The 20,174-nt window shown below is 36.0% G+C and overlaps 1 protein-coding gene across 1 annotated transcript in view; it reads right to left on the reverse strand.

Annotated features, from left to right (window-relative positions):
* Invadolysin (leishmanolysin-like peptidase, invadolysin) overlaps positions 1–20,174 on the reverse strand; it is a 188,405-nt gene that overhangs the window by 4,024 nt on the left and 164,207 nt on the right. The window contains exons 5-8 of the mRNA XM_076895050.1: positions 13,865–13,947; positions 2,311–2,422; positions 1,263–1,444; positions 882–1,085 (exon numbers count right to left, since the gene is read on the reverse strand). Of these exons, the coding sequence (XP_076751165.1) occupies positions 882–1,085; positions 1,263–1,444; positions 2,311–2,422; positions 13,865–13,947 (581 nt within the window). The remainder of the gene's footprint in view (positions 1–881; positions 1,086–1,262; positions 1,445–2,310; positions 2,423–13,864; positions 13,948–20,174) is intronic.

A 20,174-nucleotide genomic window follows, 5' to 3' on the forward strand; every position in this document is an offset into this window, starting at 1 on the left:
TGGGAACCGAAACGTGGCAAGGGTAGAACAAGAATGGCTGCTACGCTACCAAGTCGGTGTAAGAGGAACGACGCGTGGGTGAGAGGTATGCAGGGGTGGCAAGTAATGTGCCCGTCTGTCAACGTCGGAACCTGGTTCGTTACGCTCCGTCGATTCGGATAGGATTAAAATTGTTCATGATTTTCCAATTTCAAAGGTGGATGTATTCTAGCTTTACGCGTGCGAGTTCGAAAATAAGGGAAAAAACTCGGAAAAACGGAGGTTGAGGGACGTCATCGGTGTTTTTCCTTGCAAATCAGAGTTACGTGAAACGATTTGTTCACTCTGTGTACATATGTACAGCTAGTTTCATAATTATTGTAACGTATCTTTGTTTTTCTTGAAATTTAACGAGCTGTCTGAGATTTTTAAACATTTTAAGATAACTGAGAACTTCGTGAGAAAGAGATTAAGTTAGGCATATCGTTTAATTGTCTAATTGCTTGAAATTAGTTATTACGTTTCAAATGTATAAAGGGGAAGGTCCAAATATGGACTAGCACTTTTATTTCAGGTTTTATTATTAGACATTCAAGACGAAGATTTTCCGCAACGCAACGTGTAAAAGTAGCAAATACCGGTCTCTATCTTCTCTGCACAATATCTATTCACAAATTACAATTTCACTTTATTTTCTACGAGGTGAAATACTTATAAATAAACGCAGTAGAATTCATCGGTATATACCGTGCAACAATAATAATTTACACGTATTGTGCAATAAAAGAGAATTAATTATCGCTATTTTGTCTGTGAGAATATAAAAAATTTCTAAAATCGAAAGTAACAAAAATAAATGGTTAATCAATTACACTAAGAGAGTGTGCGAAGGTATCACTTACTTCTCGTTCAGTAGCGGTTTTCCAGTATCGCTGCGTCTCGGAGTTCTAGGCTCGCCGTTCTCATCTCGATAGAACGCGTACAAACTTACGGAAAACCCCAGAGCGTGTAATATCTCATGTTTTACGGTGCTTAGCAAAGTTTCTAGCTCCTGCGGTTTCGTGCTGATGCTTTTTGGGCAGAGATTCGCGTGACCCGCTATTGGCCTGGCGAAATATCGAATTCCGTTTTCATTGCGTTCGAATCGAGACGCAAATGAATGGGAAATTATTCGTGATTAATCGGAGAAAATGAAATTGTTGTAATTTATATCACTTTGTATTTACTCGACTGCGCCAGAATTTGCTCTCTGAAACAGCGTATAATTGCATCAACGAACCGACCTGTCCAATGCTGCTTCTTGTTGGCAGTGCGCAGCATAAGCCACCGTTAGTCCTTCGTGGCATCTTTCGGTTTGCATCGCGGACACGTAGAAGACAAAATCAGCACCGTCTATGCCAGGACCTGCCTTGCTCCCTTCCGCTATACCGCAATTGTGCCCCGTGGCGTTACACGTTCTGCAAACCTAGTCATTAATTCAACGTTTTAAATTTCCGACAGTATTTTTAATATATTATTACCAAATTCATTCACATCTTTTATGGATTATTCAAAATATCTCTTAAATTTTTGTAATTGTTCAATTCACTATTTTTCAAATATATTGCTGAACATTTTGCGTTTAATTCATTATTTCTAATGCCGAGGTGTGTGACTGTTTTTTTGTCGAAATTTATAGGCGCAAGACGTATGTTTTTGAATGAATGTTCCAGAACATTTCGTAAGGATTGTAAGTGACTTCGTCGGGTTCGAATGACACGCTGATATTTGATAAGATATTTAAGGTATTTGATCCGACCAGATCTTTTCAACAGGTCATTTGAGCCCTGGTGAAGCGAGTTGTAACGCTTGCGAAACGTGTTTTCTAAGTGGACTGTAATAACCGTGCGATGGTATATCTTCAACCATTCGTTGGCAATATAAAATGTTGTAATTGTATTGGTATTGCCACTTTCCGTTTTCAATTCTTGCGTTTATCTAAGCTCTGTTATTTTTTTTTTTTGCGGACATATGTACTTTGTCATAGGTAATTACGTGCAAAAACATCAATTACGAGTATACGCACGATTGGTAGCGAAGGGATTAAAATGTCTCGATATCGAAAGAAAATGAGCTTTTAGTTGTTACCATACTTGTACGCCAGTATCGTTAAGTCTGTCGGTCACTTAAAGAGGGCGGATAAATTAATAAAATAGATAATAAATGTAGCATCAGTAATTGTCAAGACATTGATTCTTAACTGAATATCCTTGTTTACTATGTAACTGTATAATTCTCGTTAACGATGCGCGCAACAATAACAATTAGTAAAGTTATTAATTATTCTCTTACGTCAAGATGATCTTCAGGGACGACTACTTCGCCACACATAGTGGTAGGACGACAGGTATCTATACAGTGGGTGTGGTGATCTTTAACGAAGACTTGACTACTTTCACATTTCCTAAAACAGAAAATTTGTAAATTTAATGAAGGAATAAAGAGTTGGTGAAATATGTACATGTCGCAGAGTATATTAATAAAGAATAATTAAAGATGTACTTTTCAAATATATATCACGCAATATTTGTGTTTGCGAATATAATATTTATCGGTGATATTTTCAACATACGATTATATTTAAAACAGTTAAAGAATAAAACACGCGTGTAACATTCTTAGAATATTTATTCCTATAACCATACGAGGGAATTTTGTTAAAAATTACCGTTTTATAGTACGATGATGTATCTCTTATTACACGCAGTATATTTCCAATTCGATGGTACAACCAGAATTGCGGTGAATTTGCGTAAAAAAAATAAAACGAAAATGTGGAGTAACGTTTTTCCATTCAAGACCGAGTTTTCGATGATATCGAGTTTGAACACTCGATGAATGCACTTGGTTAAGTGGCAAATAAATATTGTATAATACGAATAGCACGCTCGACAGGAGGTTATTCGACATTAGAAATGAACTCGAAAATGCAGAGCAACATTTTTCACGAATACAAAGTTACGCAATCAAAGTCAAGGATTCAATCTCTTTACTTGATCGATTCGATTAATTATTTCAAATCATTTGTCTCATCGATAAATTTTTATTTTCATGATCCACTCGCATCTCTCTTTCTGAAATAAAAATATTGTATTTTTTCTATATTTCATTGAACGTTGAATATTACGTTGAAGGGTTGAAACGAGATCGATGCGGGGACAGAGATCTGGCACGACGATAATTTCGACGATATCAATTTATGTATATATCTTTATGCAATGGATACATTCGTACTATATGAATGGATGATAATAGTACGATGGAACCAAGAACGAAGAGGACTCTTGGGAAAAACCGAACACGTAAAGTGTAAGTGCACTTTTGTTACGTAAACGCGCAAGATCGAAGTGCATTGGAAGACATGTAGGGAGATGCCATTTCCTCTTGCTGTTTAAAATTTTATAATACGATATATAAATATATAGGAAAAGAATTTACTGGAAATGCACGTTCTTTCACCTATAACTATAATGTATTCACTAGAATTTCATGTTATTTCTGCACGAAAAACCAACTTCTTTCATCCTTTTTACGTACGATTCGATAAATTGTAGATATTCAAAATGGAATATCAAATGTAACTAGACGAGATTAATATTCGTGTTAGATTTAAATTTAAACACAGAGAAATGTTCAATCGTTGTAGCTCGAAGGCGAACAGGAAAATGATTTAACCTATTTCCTTGCTAGGGCGGTGAATTTCTCATTCACGTGTACGTTCAACTTGTATTTGAATAATGCTGTTAGAAATTTGACAAAACGATTTCACTTAAGGTGCACGTGGAAGATGATCAAAATTCAGGTAGAGCGCCGTTTCGAAAAGAAATTTGCTTTGGAGCTCCCCTCCCTCGGGGAGAGGAAGAAAAATGCGTGTAATTTCCTCGTACAACCGTGTACCGATATCAGCAGCTCTTCGAAGCTTCTGAAATTGCAAGATCTTATCGCGACACGAATGTGCCTGATGTCAGCGATAGAAAGACGGTCCAAGCCTTCTGCACTCCCTTCTCGTTCTGGCGATAACCCGCGCGACGAAGAAAATGGGAAACGGTGGATTTCGTAAGGGAGCGGTAAATTGCCCGTGGTAACCGGTTAAATATTTACGGAGAGTCGCACCAGTGTCCCATCCACCCCCTGCACATCCCTTATGGGCTAATGGGGTGTTCAATTTTAATACCCGTCGCGTCGTTCCGAAACGTTATCGAGATCGTAAATTCGACGAAATTTAAAGGCATCTCCCTTTTGATGGCACTTATGGCGTTGGCAGATTTTCAGAAACGAGGAAGGAAGGGGACGCAGGACCGATAATGAAAGAGGGTGCGCGTGACGGGAGGTCGTATAAAAGTGGGAGCAACGGAGGGCTAGTTTTGCGATCCCAATAATTTAAACGACAAATTCCTTGGACGTGAAAATTTCTCGGACTAATCGAAGATTATGTAAATTGATTTCGGGGATTGGCTGATGAGATTAAGGGATTAAGTATCGTTAAGTCTTGGCACAACGCGGTGTAATAACGTTACAGCGCTACCTATTATAGTTTTTACACATTGCTGTTATTATTTTTCACATACATGGATATTTAAGCAATTTTTAGACGACATTTCTAATTTTTCTTATAAAATATTTCGTAATTTTTTGATAAAATCACAGATTTTATCAACTAATCTGCCTATATCATTTTGAATTTCTTACTAATTTTACTTTTACTCGATCCCTGTGTATTTTAATTTTATGCTATTTTTCAAGCATACGTACTGTCACATTTAAAAAAATGGAACTATTTCTTATTGTAATGCATTATGTCAAGATGTATGCCAGCTGAGAAATAACCATGAATTATTAAGAACTGAATTGTAGGTTTCAGAGCAACGAATGCAAACCAAATACTGGTCAAATTTACCTCCGACGAACCTCCTCGAAAGCAGACAGATGTTGAAAAGTTGAAAAATATTTTCTTCGACGACGGTATGAGTGAAGTCACCGATAGGGGATATCAAAGAACTTTCTCGTTCGGCGAATAAACTTAAAGGAATCCGAAGCACGTTGAAAGCACGCTACTCGAGGCGTGCTTACACGGGTCGCGTGATGCCGAGGACGGCGAGTTTGTTGCAGCGACACACTTTCTGCATTACCATAAGTTCGTCGGACGCTGCGTCCTCTTCCTTTGATTAGTCTAAAAATTTATGGAACATTTGCATTGCGACTAATAAGTCGACACATCATGCTGCTCTCCTCTCATTTTCCTAAGCTAATGTACACAACTGAGTGGACTTAAAAGATAATGGAAAATCTGCTACTAATTCCCTGAACCGATTCTAATAAAGAAGAACGTATTCAATGCTTTCTACATATTCTACATTTCAATAAACCTTAATTTTTAAACGGTAGATCTTCCTTCTAATACGCAACAAAAATGAACTCGAATTAGTTTGGATCTTAAGTGCAGAATTCTACCTGCCTGGTTACACAAATGATTTCGCAAACAGAGGTACGAGAATCGTGCAGCAGATCGGTGAAACAGTAGGAAGACCGTAACGATGATTGTTACAAAAACGGACAACGCGTTGTATGCACTAGATAGCCGAGTACAAAGAAGGAAGATAATGGCGTTTAATGAGAGTACAGATAGTAGCGATTGTAGATAGAAAATGGCGATGGTCACGTTCGTAAGGGTGCGACCACAGAAGACCGTAATCGCTGTTACGTAGGTCCTTCGCAAGGTGAGAATCAAAAACGATAGAAATCCAACGACGTGCAAAATGTTGCTTCCATTGAACATTCGGAGCACGGCCGAGGTACAGGTCATGTTACAAGCCTGCCTCGTTACGTGACGAGACACAAAGTGGCTTTTATTATTTGGATTATAAATTGTAGAGGTACAGCTGCGATATAAACGATAGAAAAATTGATAATAATTTATTTAAGAGAATTTGAAAGGAATAATTTAGGAAGTATAAACACAGAGGGTGGTATTAGGTGGTTTTACCTCAGGACGTCGGTGAGAACCAGACATAGGAGACACCATATCAATAATTTGTTAAAATTATTCTAAGAATCGAAGCAGAAGTTCAGTTAGTTAGTATCTTAGGATTTTCTTTAAATTTGAATCATATCGAAATGAAATTTTATGGTCACACATGCTTATCCGAACATATTATAAAGAGATATCGTGAAGCGCACGGAATTTTCATCGGCAGTTTACAGTAAGAAGAAAGTAGACTCTTCAGAAGAAGAAAAGGCAGCGTGACTAAGTCCAGCCGAATCTTGGTAGATATAAGTTTACCAACCGCGACAATGCGAACTTTTCTCACATGTCCGATGGCAGGGACGGATTCGCGAACAGCATAGAGGGCCGTAGACATCGGAGGAAGAAGCTGTTTCGATAGTGAATATCGTACGGATACTCATGGGAGCCTTTTCAGCGAGGTATTATAGCCGGAGGATATTTATGAATCGGAGGAAGAGAATGTGAGAAAATCCTGGGAGAGACGACGCCATCTTATCCCGTTCTACAATTCCATCCAGTCTTTGTAATCCCTATTGGATCTGGTCGACTCGATAAAAGAAAACCGTATGGCAGGTATGGCCGTACTACGGACCGGTCACTTATTTTTGTTACTTTCCTAAATGCTGATCCAATGTGTCTGAAAGCGGGAGTACTTTCATTTCGCGCTGCGGCTATTCATCCCTTTCTCGCTAGTCGATATTATTCGGTTATGTGAACGTCGAAAATCGACTGATTTTAAATAATTCATGTTTTGTCGAAACGCGGGACAAAGGCTAGCTTTAACGTACAGTAGACTCTTGATGACTGCACACGACTGAGATTGCTTGCTAATATCGAGATTTTTACAAGAAACGAAAGAGAATGTCACTTTAGATTAATAAAATCCTACGTAAAATAATGGAAATATATAAAATGTGAAGCATGTATAGTCGCGTACTGAAATATTTGAAATATCGTTAAAATTAATAATTGCTAAATGTGGGTATTTTAGTTAAAAACGTAAAATTTTTTCTGTGAAGATTGAATATCGTACTCCGCCGTCGGCTTTTCTGGAAATGTTTGAAGCTCTTCGATATCTTTAATCGTTGAATTAACCGTAATTTTTTGTGCGGAGAGAGTAATTTGATGCTGAAAAGAGTCTGCTGTGCATACAAAAATGACCAAAGATATGCAAACGCATAAGAGGTAAAATGAGAGGGAATAACCAAAAGATAGGGAATAAACGAAAGGAACTATCCGATTAAAAGTTTGAACAGGTATCCAGTGATCGCGGTCGAACGGCGCCTGCGTGCATTCATTCTTAATGGATTTTAGAGTACCTAAGAGAGCGAACGGCCTGGAACATCGTGAATTTTTACTATAATTCACTGTTTTAACAATTGATATTATGGATAGAATTTTTTAAAATAATATATTTTGTTATATTTATACGATTGTATATAAGATTGATATCTATTAAATAGATTTATTAACTAAAAAAAAAAAATACAGAAGAAAAGAATAATATGCTTCGTTACAATTTTACATGATTTTGATGCAATTTTTAATATTTACATATTTCAGTCGTTGTTTTTGAAAGTGGTACAAATTCATTTCTTCTTATATTGAGATAATTAAGGTTTTGCGTTTGAATCAATTTAAAAATGTTGGCAAACGTTCATCAATTCGAGAGATTCTTTTAACATAATAAACCTGTAAAAATTTGATTATGCAATAATAATTAATAAATGTGTTAAAGAAAAAAACGATCTTTTTAGCTACAAATAGATTTATACCACTTTCAATAATGATAAAGTATAAATAATCCATACAGAAGCAAATTTATTCTATACTTTTATAGAACTAAGCTTTTCTGAAATGGTTTTTTTAATTTAAAAAATAATAACTAAAATGGAGACATGAATTCATTTATATTTTGAACTTATTTTTCTTTTACATTTAGCCTAAGTATTCATAGTAAATTGGAGGTATGCAGGGCAATAAACTCATTATATAGCCATATTTTTTTCTTGTTATGGATCTTGAAGTTTTATACAGGGGCGACATAGTAATCTTGCTGAAATTTTTGGGTCTTCCTCGTTTTACAAATAAAAGAATAACTTTAAATGGCGCATTTCCTTACGTACAGGTTCTGTAAACAAATTTTGTGCCGCTCATCCCTTTAATACCCCTTTTCCCTGTCTGATATTGTCTCTTCTAGATATTTGTTTCAAACAATATTTTCTCGTTTCATTGCAAATAAAAGCAAGCTATCGTTTTTTCGGCTATTCTGTATTACTAATGGACCTATACCATTTTCAAAAATAACATTTTTCTGTTAGCATTTTACAGCCAAACTTCTTTTCCGTTCAATGTGTAAATATAAAAAAGGTGTATCTATATTTTACTACTATAACGACCATTGACTTATTTTTTTCAAAACTGGACTTATATCATTTAAAAAAAGCGGCTTACTTGTCGTATTAAACAAACATATTGTAATAAAATATAAGATATTGTGACGACCACCGTAGTCGTCTTGCATCTTGTAGCGTAGGGTGGAAGAGAATACTTGACCCTCAAAGCGAAGAGACTGGAGACATTAAACATATGTTTGACTCCAAACTTTCTCTTCGTCTTCGAGGGTTAAGAAGGACGTTTTCCGCGAACGTGCCTCCCCCAAATTGAGGGGGCGAGGATAGACGCAATGTAAGGGAAAGTAGCTCTCAGCAAGCCAGTTAAGCTTGTTACTTGTTAAAATAAATTATTTATTTCGTTACACCGGACGATCATTCCCTAGCCTCACCTACGTAGGATTCCCAAAATATCTTTCATTGTGCGTATTGATAATATAATGCATATCATATTTCACTTTACATCGCGTTAGACAACAAACGTGTCTAGATTCGTCCAACGTATTGACGTAGATTGATAATAGCATCTACCTTAGATGTCAGTAACTAATGTCACACAGCTTGTTGGGAAGCTTCAGATCAATATTGTGCACCACGTGTCCATCTTCCTTATACGACAAATGACGTTCCTTGGAAACCGTGTACAAGCCACAACCGACAGTAATTAATGCCAAATACAGATATATAGGTAACATTTGCATACATCAATTCGTACAGCCTGTACACACATTGTCTTCACTCGAACGACACATTCGATTGTCGTGCATCATTCAAATATATACGATAAAATCCGCCACCGATCAATGGTGTCATACAAATGAAAAAAAAAAGGAGCTTAACTTTCTGAAAAATTCTTTGTCATCTTTAACCGAACGGTGAACAACAACACATGCTCCTTTCCTTTCTCACGTTTCAGAGGTGGAAATGCAATCACGAAGGAAAGAATTGATTTACGTTTCGACTACGTTTCTTGGTACGGATCTTAGGACAGATTTCCATGCACGCGTTGGCAGGACAAATTCTCGGTGTCAGAGAACCAAGCAGAGTTTGCAAAAATAAGAAACGTTTCCCTTCTGTCTGGCGTGTGTTACGCGCGCGCGCATTCCCGTTGAATAATGCAACGGATTCTGTTCCGCGGCACGGAAGCCCGTCCAGCCATCCGTCCAATTCGCCTGCACCCCCACACTCGAATCCCCGTCTTTTCGCGTCCGGTCGAGGCTCAACCGGAACGTCAAAAGTCATTGGTAATCCCAGGAGGCTCGTGCAAAATTGATTCGCCGCGTGGATTTCGTTATCCGTGACTTGGTGGCACCTTGGATTTAACTGGTGAACCGGGAAATGCATAAGTGAGGATCAACTCGAGGCTTCCTTTCCGCGCTTTCGCATTCTCTGGGATACGAGTACCGAATTACAAAATAGAGAGTTTTCGATGGATTCATATATATATATATATGTTATTTTTATTTCAAACTCCCATACATATATATACAAATTAATACGAGATATTCAGCGGAAGTAGCGATGAATGGGTTTATAGAATGAGAAGATTTAGTTATATTTAGAGTGATATAGGGGTGTACGGGGAGATAGAGTATAATTGTAGCTGAAACATTGTAAATTATGTGAAATTGAATAAATAAAAGCATTAATTATATTTATATTCATATAAATATGTCTTGGTATCAGAAATTATTTATAGTTTCCGTCGAGTCAAGTGTTTAACAACTTCTAACCCTGAACTTCCTGTTAAATATTGAAATTGATTCAGTTAAATTCCTTCGGGGAAGAGACGGTAACCGAAGCTGAAACCATTAGCTTAACGAGAATTCGCGTTACGCTAATTTAAGTTACGTTAAAATTACACGTAGGGTTTATCGGAGTAGATAAACGTGGAATGTAACATGTGGCGAGTAATTATTATTAAAGACATTGTGGAAACAGATGAACTAGTTTTTCTTCGCGAGTACATATGTATGTGGGGTAAGAACATTAGTAGATGACAGTTCATTTTTAATTCGTTTGATTAACACCATCATTGCACAATATGCGTCTAATATAAACATCTTAAAAAATAGATAAATATTTATGCACGAATATATCGCAGATTTACATATATTTTTTCGCTCCCTTCGTCTTAATAATATTTCTATGCAATATGATGAAAGGATTTAATTTACGCAAAAATCTATATTTTTGCTTTGAATATTTAGATGGCCATGAAAATTCTGAAAATACGATCCTAAAAGGAAATCGCCTCTCTTTGATACAATATCTACCCCTTTGAACCAAACACTTTTTTATTTTTAGATTATTTCTGTATCGTTCAAAGCAATAAACAATTTTAATTTCTAGTTTTAAGTGACGCTCTGTGTAGTATATTGCAAAATAAAAGATAGTCCAAGAGGCATAATATTATAATATAATATTTATATGACATGTAAGCATATAAAATGATAACGCAATAATATAATAGAACAATACAATTAGTAGTTTGTGTAGGCAGTGATTGTTTATGCGAAACACTTTCTTGTGGTGTTATTGTAATTGTAAAAGCTTTACATCACAATAAAGGGTTACACTCTGTACAATGTATTACTTCATTAGGTAAAAAACACGTAAATTTATACACCACAGTGTACAGTCGGCCAATAAGCGTTATACATACGTAAGTACATACATGCATATCCGCTGTTTCTAGTGTAACGATACTCCGTCTAACTCTTTGCTCGCCTCGTTGAAATTGAATCGAATATCCTTTGACGTGTCTCCCGTTAAATTCACGTGTCACTGTGCGTAGATACGATTCGCTATCTGCCTAATAATTATGGAAATCCCCTTTGATTCGTGTCATCGACAATGTTCATTGAAATTAGTTATTGCACCATATTTACATATATGCTTGTACATCGTAGAAAAAACGTTGTTCGTATCGTGGGATTGTAAAGTTTCGTGAAACTCAAAGCTAACTTTAAACTCAAATTTGACTCTGACTCACACTCTGTACACATATCTGTTTATACATTCACTAATCGAACAATTTCGATTCTTCTCCCCCGCATATTCATGTATTCTCTTGTTTTCTTAAGCATTCACAGGCAAACATATACTTTTTTGCATAAATTTTGGAATATTCGAGAATATTCCCAATTACATATTTTGTTTACACAGATACTCAGTCACAATAAAATCATTTACACCTTACAGTATTGAGATTTATAAGTTACGTGCTTCTTTATCAAGATGTATCAGTAACGAAATATTGTTTCGAATAATCTGTATAAATATAAAGCGACGGTATTCATTTTGAAGAAAAAATAACCATTTTATTTTAATATATCGTTTTAATATTTCTCTTTAATTTTCCATTAAATTCCATAATTGTGGAGAGCGCATTTGCTTGAAGAGACGATCGAATATAAATTATTATTTTGCGTAAAACAAGAGATCAGCGATTCTTAAACTATAATTCGCGGACCCTTTCGCGGACCGGTTCGCGTAGTCATTGCCGAGAATGCACGAAACAATTTTGACATTAACTTTACATATCTCAACTTTCCGTTTTTATTCAAATAACTCATTTAATAAACATCCTATATGATCAAAACTTTGTTTTTGTTGTTACTTAACTAGTTATTGGGTTTAGGATTGGAATAAGGTCTGCAAGAAAAATTTTGTTCTAGAGGAGGTCCTCGGACTGCGCAAGTTTAAAAACCCCTGGTTTAGATGAAAATGTAGAAATTGTAACTGGTACGGAAACATTGTTGGGAATCACGGGAACGAAATATCGTAGCTAGACTGAGATGAACGAGAAACGCAGCAGGTGTTTATAGATGGCGAATAGCATGCGAGTACACGACTGTACGCGGATTCAACATCAAGTTAGTGCCTTTTCGTGTGCCCTCTATTTAGCTAACGCGGGGACGTGGCTGCATAAATTTGGGTTATTCGCATAGCTGTGGTTGAAATACACCCGAGCTGTAACGGGAAAAAAGGGCTTGATAACAAGCAAACGTACTGCGTGATAACGTGTATGCGTGTCTGTCTGTGAACCTTTGCTCTGATTTTATCGTTCTACTACCGCTAATAACTTCTTATTCCTATTAATTGCTATATCCAGAATTAACAGGTTCGTATAAAAGGTATTTGACTAATGCAATTTACAACACGACGACAAAATGTTGATATTTTGTTATATTCTTTAAGTATGAATCGAGTCGTCCATTTAAAGATAAAAAGTATCATGATTTTTTATTACGTTTAAGATTTTTTATTTAAATAATATTGCATAACAGTTTATTTATTATGTTGTTAATGATCATAAAATATTAGAAGGGATGTCATAATACTTTCATTGTAATAAGAATTCACTGTATCTTTACTGTTTCATTGAAGTATCGAATGTAATCAATTTGTCAATTTTTAAAATGATTTAATATTTATTTATTATATTTAATATTATATAATGGTTGTAAATGATTTTATAAAATATTTTAATCACTATTTATGACACCAAGTTGAAACTCTAAATATAAATCGATTTGCTGTTATTAATCTTGAATAATTGAATTGGTTAGCAGGACATTAGGAATAAATTTTAGAGTAATTGTTAAGTACACGATTTTAGTACACATTGGCAGTTACGATGAATGTACGAAAGATTCACGAACGTGTGGAACGCTACCAATGCTAATATCGCAGAGATACCTAGGCTATGTATAATTAACTTGTTAACCAGAGAATTAACTTTCGTTCGACAATCGGAACTTTTCACTAAGAAGTAATATTATCATACCTGAAGTAATAAAAGAAAATCGTTTTTCACCTGTTGATTGTATTATTCAAATGCACAACAGGCAAGTTATATGTACTTATAAAAAAGTCGGGATGCTTATTGAAATTATTTTTCTGGTGTAGCAAAAAATATCGTCATACCCGGTTAAGAAGTTAAAACAGTCGAACCTCCATTTTCCAATTGCATTCGTGAGCACCAAAGCTACCTATCTCTGGAATCGGCGCATTCACGCCTACCGCAATAAATCGGGGTTGTCGCTAGGCAAACGCGAACACAAATGCTCATACGCGCAATGCATACTCACAGTTTTACCTTAGCTGTTTGGTTGCTACGCGAATAAAGAGAGCTATGATATCCGTGCACGGATACGCATGCAAAATGATACACGCGTATATATCAATTTTTAATCGATCTCGTAAACAATTTGTAATTGCAACTGAATTGACGTTACGTTTTCGATAATTGAAATGAAATGTATCGCAGATGTATAGCTTTTAATGTCGGTTAATTTGTTACTTTATAAACTGTAGAATAATTAGGACAGACTATTTGTCAGTTATAATTTATATAAAATTGAATAGTGTTAGTTTAATTTATTATAACAACAGAAAATAAGTATAATTCGTATATTCAAGTAAACTAATAGTTAAAATTTACCTGCTCAATCTAATAGTGCTTTTCGTTTCACGGACCATGAGTGCTCGCTCCCAAAAGTGCACCGCTTCGGGTAAAATAGTATTCTGAAATAAAGCAAACAAATAAATTTTAGATATCTCGTGGTTACTCGTCAAGTGTTACTGGCGTTTACAAATCCATATGCAAATCTATATACAATATATGATAATAATTCGTCAACCGATATTTCGTTTCACGCGTCGACGTTCAATTTTACATAATAAAATGAAACGAGAAAATCAGATGTATCCATTAGCAGATCGCTGAATATACCTCTTGAATACTCAGAAGGAGCTTCGATATTTAATTTCATTCAGTTTACCGTCGAACGAATCCACACCGTTAATACCTAGACAGACTACGCAAAAAGCTTCACGCAGTTTAACTAACCATATTTCCTTTCTGTTAAAATTGCGTTATTTCATATTTCCGGCATTTCTTCTTTCACCCGCTTTAACTCGACCGGTCCTTTGAATTTAAATTGCGTCCACATTTATCCAAACTCTACTTTCTTCGTTTCATCTATTATATGTATATACCACGTCGAAAGCGGATTCGAATAAATACAATCCCTTACACCAGTCCATATCCTTTGTTCTTTTTTCATCAAGCGATAATACCGTCCGCGTGATATTCAAACGGAACAGCCGCCAGGTTTTTTCGTTGTCAGGCTTCCTCGAGTAGAGCCGGTTTAAATTAAACCCGTCCATGAAACGCGTACCTCCGTGCTCACCCCTTCGTACCCAATTAATACCCCGCATTATTCCACTTAGAGGCTATGCATGGGCGGCGCGTTTTTGCGTGGCTATTTGCTCAGACTGCTGGTCTATATGAGAACTGACTGTAATCGTGTTTCATTTTATTTATACGTAAGATTAGACCGTGGAGAAGATAAGGCCGAGGATACGGCCGGGATAGAGTTGTAATGTACAGTGGACTTCAAAATCACGCAATTTCCTACAAAGCGATTCTTCTACACTTACGGGCAAATAAATCGACTTAACTTTCAGATACGCACATAAAATAAATTTTTATTCATATGGTGCAGCAATGGACAAAAAATATATTAACTTTTAATTATTAGGTATTATTAGCTTTAAATTGATACCAATGTCATAAAAATTGGTCAACGAACAAAAAAAGTTAAAATATTTTTTAAGCTAGGGGAGTAGCCAATACCAAGTATCGAAATTTAATAAATTAAATAAATTTTTAATGCTAAATTTAAATTTTTGGTTTTAATTTAATGAAAACATCGTTTCCAAAAAAGGGGTATTCTAGCTTTTTTTGTTTATTGGAATTCAGGTAACATAGTTTAAATGACCGTTTTTCAAATAAATGTTATGTTCTTTCCGAGCTGATCATAAATAATACAGAATTTAACGTGGGCAATAAATTTATTAAATTTGATTAAATTTTATAACAGTAGTCATTTTACCGCTCCGGTTGGTTTAATGTTAATATGGCGATACGAGTGTCGTTATACGAGAAAAATTACTATACAGCATAATTTTCTGTAACGCGAATGGTTATAACGTATAACAAATTAACTGTGGTATACTGGAATGTATTGCATTTATTAATCAACCTTGAAGTGACAAAATAATATTTTTTAATTATTATTTCATGATACATTCCATCTATGAGAAATATATTAATTATTATTGTTAAGATGAAAATTTCGATAATTATTTACATTCGTGCAGGCATATCCGATTACGTTGATTTTCATACATGTTGTTAAGTACACTATTCTAAGATTTTTTTTAATAACTTAATCGGTGATAGATATTTGTCGTAGTTTTTGAGACATTCGTAGTAAAGGGCATCGAACGATAGAGAAAAATTAAAATCGATTCGAACATAATTCGATACTTAAAGCTGCTGAAAATTCTTGAATCTTGGTTTTTCGACGCATTGCTAGTCTTCGAAGGTTCCGAAGTTCTTCAAAATTCTTGGCAGGTCCGAAGGTCTCGATGAGCTATCAGGGTCAAAGCGAATCCACTCTGTATAAATGTTGGATGAGCGCCAACAATCAAGGATGAACATCGCGCAAAGGTTGACGATTGACAGACGACTTCCAGAAGGCAATAGTACTTTCAAGACTTGCAAAACTTGCGCGATTCATCGAAACTTTAAGGATTCCCATGAATTTCAAGTTCTATCAAGACTGTCAAGACTTCCAAGACCTGCCAAGGCGTTCAAGATTGATCAAAACTCTCAAGATGTGCAAGATCCTCGAGACTTGCAACATTTTCAAAACCTTTCAAGGTATTTAAGTGACGTTACAAAGATTCAGAATTTATCGAAATTTTCAGGAGGTCTAAATACAAATTTGTGTTCAAGTAAAATTCATTCTTCGACGTTCGATTCGTAATTTGCAAGAAATGTTATTGGTTCAGGTGTAGCAATAGCATCGAAAGAGAAGCAATAAATCAAAGCGGGTTCGTATAAAAATCCATAACGAAATCTATCGATTCGCAAGGTGAAAGTGATTAATACCTTCCCTAATACCAGAAAATACAGAGTAATCCAACAATCATGGTACAATAGGGAGGATGATCTCCCTCTCTTCTTTCTAAAAAAGTTAAGAATTCCAGAATAAAGTTTTTACATTGAGTTCCTCTGTTCAAAATAAACGGTTTTGAACATGAACCACGGGCAAATATTGCTTTCGCGTTTGTACAATAGCACAATACGATAAAAATTTAATTTCCTGAACACATTTTCAACAGCTACTCTAGTACATTAACTTAAATTAACAACAAATACTAGAAACTTTGCAATGAAACTGTGCAAATGTGTGTTGCACAATATTCGACTCGTGTAGTCACAAGTACCTCTGTGAGTCTCAAGTACGATTATGGTAAAAGTATTGAAGGCATAATAATTAACAAGATACAATGAAAATCCAGGAGGAAGGAACGACCGATATCAATTCCGATTGCTTTAAACAAATGATCGTTGGCTGATTGTGCAGTTGAGAATGGACCGGCACTACGTTCGAGTGGGCGTGCTTCATTAATATCAGCCTAATGACTGGCGTCTGATAATTAAAACGAACCCGAACAAATGGCACCTCGAACGGCCTGGATGCGCGAACGCTTAATTTTCGTCGTCTTTCATTATTTTTCACCGATTGCATCGCGGACGGCACAGCTCGTTAACTACATTAACGATTCGTGTTACGCGCACCTCGCCTTCCGTCATGTGTCAAGATAGAATTTATCGAGGGTATAATGAATCGTAGGCGAGTCGCGGGTGTTGCCTATTGGACACGTGAACACGCGTTCAATCTACACCGATTAATTAGACTAACGCTATGCGTCCAGTTAAGTGTCTTTGTTCTTGTGATTTCTGGCATTTCTCTTGCACTCGGTTATTAATGGTGGAATACGTAAAACCAGCGAATGGCAAACTGTAATTATATGTTATACTATAAATGTATGCGTTAAAACATATCTCATAGTTTTCTGCTATCTAATAAGATGTGATTTATTTAAAAAATCTACATCTTTATATAAAAACTCGTAATGTTAACAAAAGGTAATTAATTATCGAATTTAATTACCGTTAAATTCCTTGCAGGAAAACTGAACGAATCACACAGTAATTATCGAACGCATTACTTTCCTTTATTTTACAATATGTACAGTGTTTTCACGGACGACATGTGCATGATAATAAATAATTTTTCGAGAATTTATTACACAAGAGAAACAGTTCAAATTTAAATCGTTTGATTTATGAGTCCTAGTCGAACATTAAATTAAAAATTTAAATAGCGTATAAAACACCACAAAAGGGTTCTCATGTTATGTCATACTTTGTAGCAGTAAAAAGATTAAATATCAACAATGAGGCTGCGTTACAAGTTCTTCGTGACGGGAGAGCCACGGAACGAATCCAATTTTTCTTACTCGCTGGCATGAATCTCAGAGCGCATTGTCCATTAGGCCGACCCTTTATCCTCGTTAGTCCTACCGCCCACCCTTTCATCCAAGATAAATACCACATGCGTCGTCTCTACACGTCTCCTCAGTTCCGTTTTATCACTAGACGAAACGGGCACCGTTCCCTTTCGTCGCAACATTGCGTAACTTTCGCGGCCTTATCAACGTCCCGCGTACGCGCGCTCGTTGCCTTTTCCGCTGCTACGACCAGTTCCACCCTTTTACCCTTTTTCATACACCTACTGAACCGACGGGGACACATTCTTACGCGATACTAAAAAATAAAAAAATAACGTATCGAGTCGTGAACCATTCTTTTTGATGGTACCAGCATGTTCCTTTGATATTTGTGTATGGGGTAGGTTCGTTTAACTCGAGGGGTTGGAGTTGATCGTAAACCATTTGTTGTATGAGAAATTCTATGAAACGAACATTGCATCGTTTTGAAAGAAACAGGAAAAAGGAGAGTAGATGCGTTTTGAATTATTTTGTGTACTCCACTAACTTAACGAGATTTATCGATTTTCGTATCGCAGTGGAGATTTAATTGTTATACGTAATGAGATATACAAAATACCGTTTCGACGTTATTAACAATAACGATCGAAGTGAACATACCAATAATTAATATTAGGGAAAGCCGTCGGCCGTCGCGAAACAAGTAGCACGCCCAGGTGGAAACGCAGCCGTATCGCGGAATAATCAGATCGTTAGGGAAACAGTTTGGCGGCTACGGAAAATGGGAGCAGGTAAGAAGAAAAAAAATCGGTCCTGTCTTATCGAGTTTCGCACGGCCAGTTAGATACCGGTATTAAATGCAAATCTCGGGTCTTATTTAAATTTTAGATGCAATTAGATTCATTTACTCCCGACGGATGGCAATTATTCGACTTACGTAGCAAGACTGAGCCACGGTCGTATCGCGGTGGAAATTTTCTGAATAAATCAACCGCGGTTGGCGATGCACGAATCCTGGCTGAACCAGCGAACACTGTTTCTACTTTGGCTGCTTCCTTTCACGGTGGCCCCGCTAACTCTGCCCGCTCTAGACCAGATCGACTTTCTTTCGACCCCTTCGCGCCACGCGATTTACGATCTCGATAGCTAACCGACGACTAAGCGGGTGGCGGCCAATTCAAAGGAGAATAATCTGTAGTCGAAGATTCATCGTGGCGATATATATATATATATATTGGTATGGAGGATAATTTAGTGGAGATTTATCATTTCTTTCAATGGTACTGAAGAATGTTTGCTTCAAGAACAGAGAAGAATAGTTGGTTACTACGACCACGTGACAGTAATATTCTTATTTAAATAAGCCATGTATTTTATAGAAGATCGTACAATATTTATTTCTCAGCGAATATTTGATAAACAAACGGAGTGCGCAAATTTAAGCGAACATTTTGATTTTCTTGATTTTCTAAAATAATTGCTTGAAGTAAAGAAATTGATTTTAGTAAAATCTGTTGTTGTTAGTCGAATTAAATCAATTTTTTCCGAATTATATATTATATAATATCACAGTGTATGCTACTGAAAACTGATACAAGGGAAGCTGTGACAGAAGATCCAAATCAAGAAGCACAAGTTTTACGACAGGTGTTTTTTACGGCAAAAGCCAAAGCGTAAAGAACAGGAAAAATGTTCCCATTACTTGGCCAATGGCGGCACAGAAGAATACATCTCGCGCTTCTCTTGTTCTCAAAGAGAATATTTCGAGGAACGAAGGAAAGAATGTCTTTTGCAGGTCGGATTTCTGTTAAGAGTTAAGTCACGGCGCGACCTCGATCGAAGTCTTCGCACGAACAGCAATCGATGGAACGAACTTTTTTGAAAATCAGTTTAATCTTCCTTATATCAAACAGAACACTTTGAACTGCGTACAAATGCTTCCCAATATTGAAAGTTTATTGTTAAATTTTGAAATGCATAAGAAACAACAGATAAAAGTAGAATATTTAAGTAATAATAGTGCGTAAATAAAACTAAACATTTCAGGAAACAGAAAACGAGGAAAAAGGTTAAACGCATGAGAAAATTGTTCTAATGCAATTAAAGAAATAGGAGATGATAAATTACAAAATTAACAAGTTTCACTGGTGTTGTACATTGTTCATAATATGTCAAAAGAGAAAATATTAAAAGCATTGAATAGGCTTTTAAGTTCTCATTTGTTTCTTTAAGGAAAAAACAAAACTTTATTAATATTTATTGTTATGACGGAATTATTATTTGTGTAGACACGATAGAGCTCTCTGAGAGTTCGATATAGCTCAACTATTTAGAGTATTCAGAGAATGCTTAAACGTTCCATTTCGGCTAAGTAGGTACGC

The sequence above is a fragment of the Xylocopa sonorina genome, chromosome 5, assembly GCF_050948175.1.
Source record: "Xylocopa sonorina isolate GNS202 chromosome 5, iyXylSono1_principal, whole genome shotgun sequence".
NCBI lineage: Eukaryota > Metazoa > Arthropoda > Insecta > Hymenoptera > Apidae > Xylocopa > Xylocopa sonorina.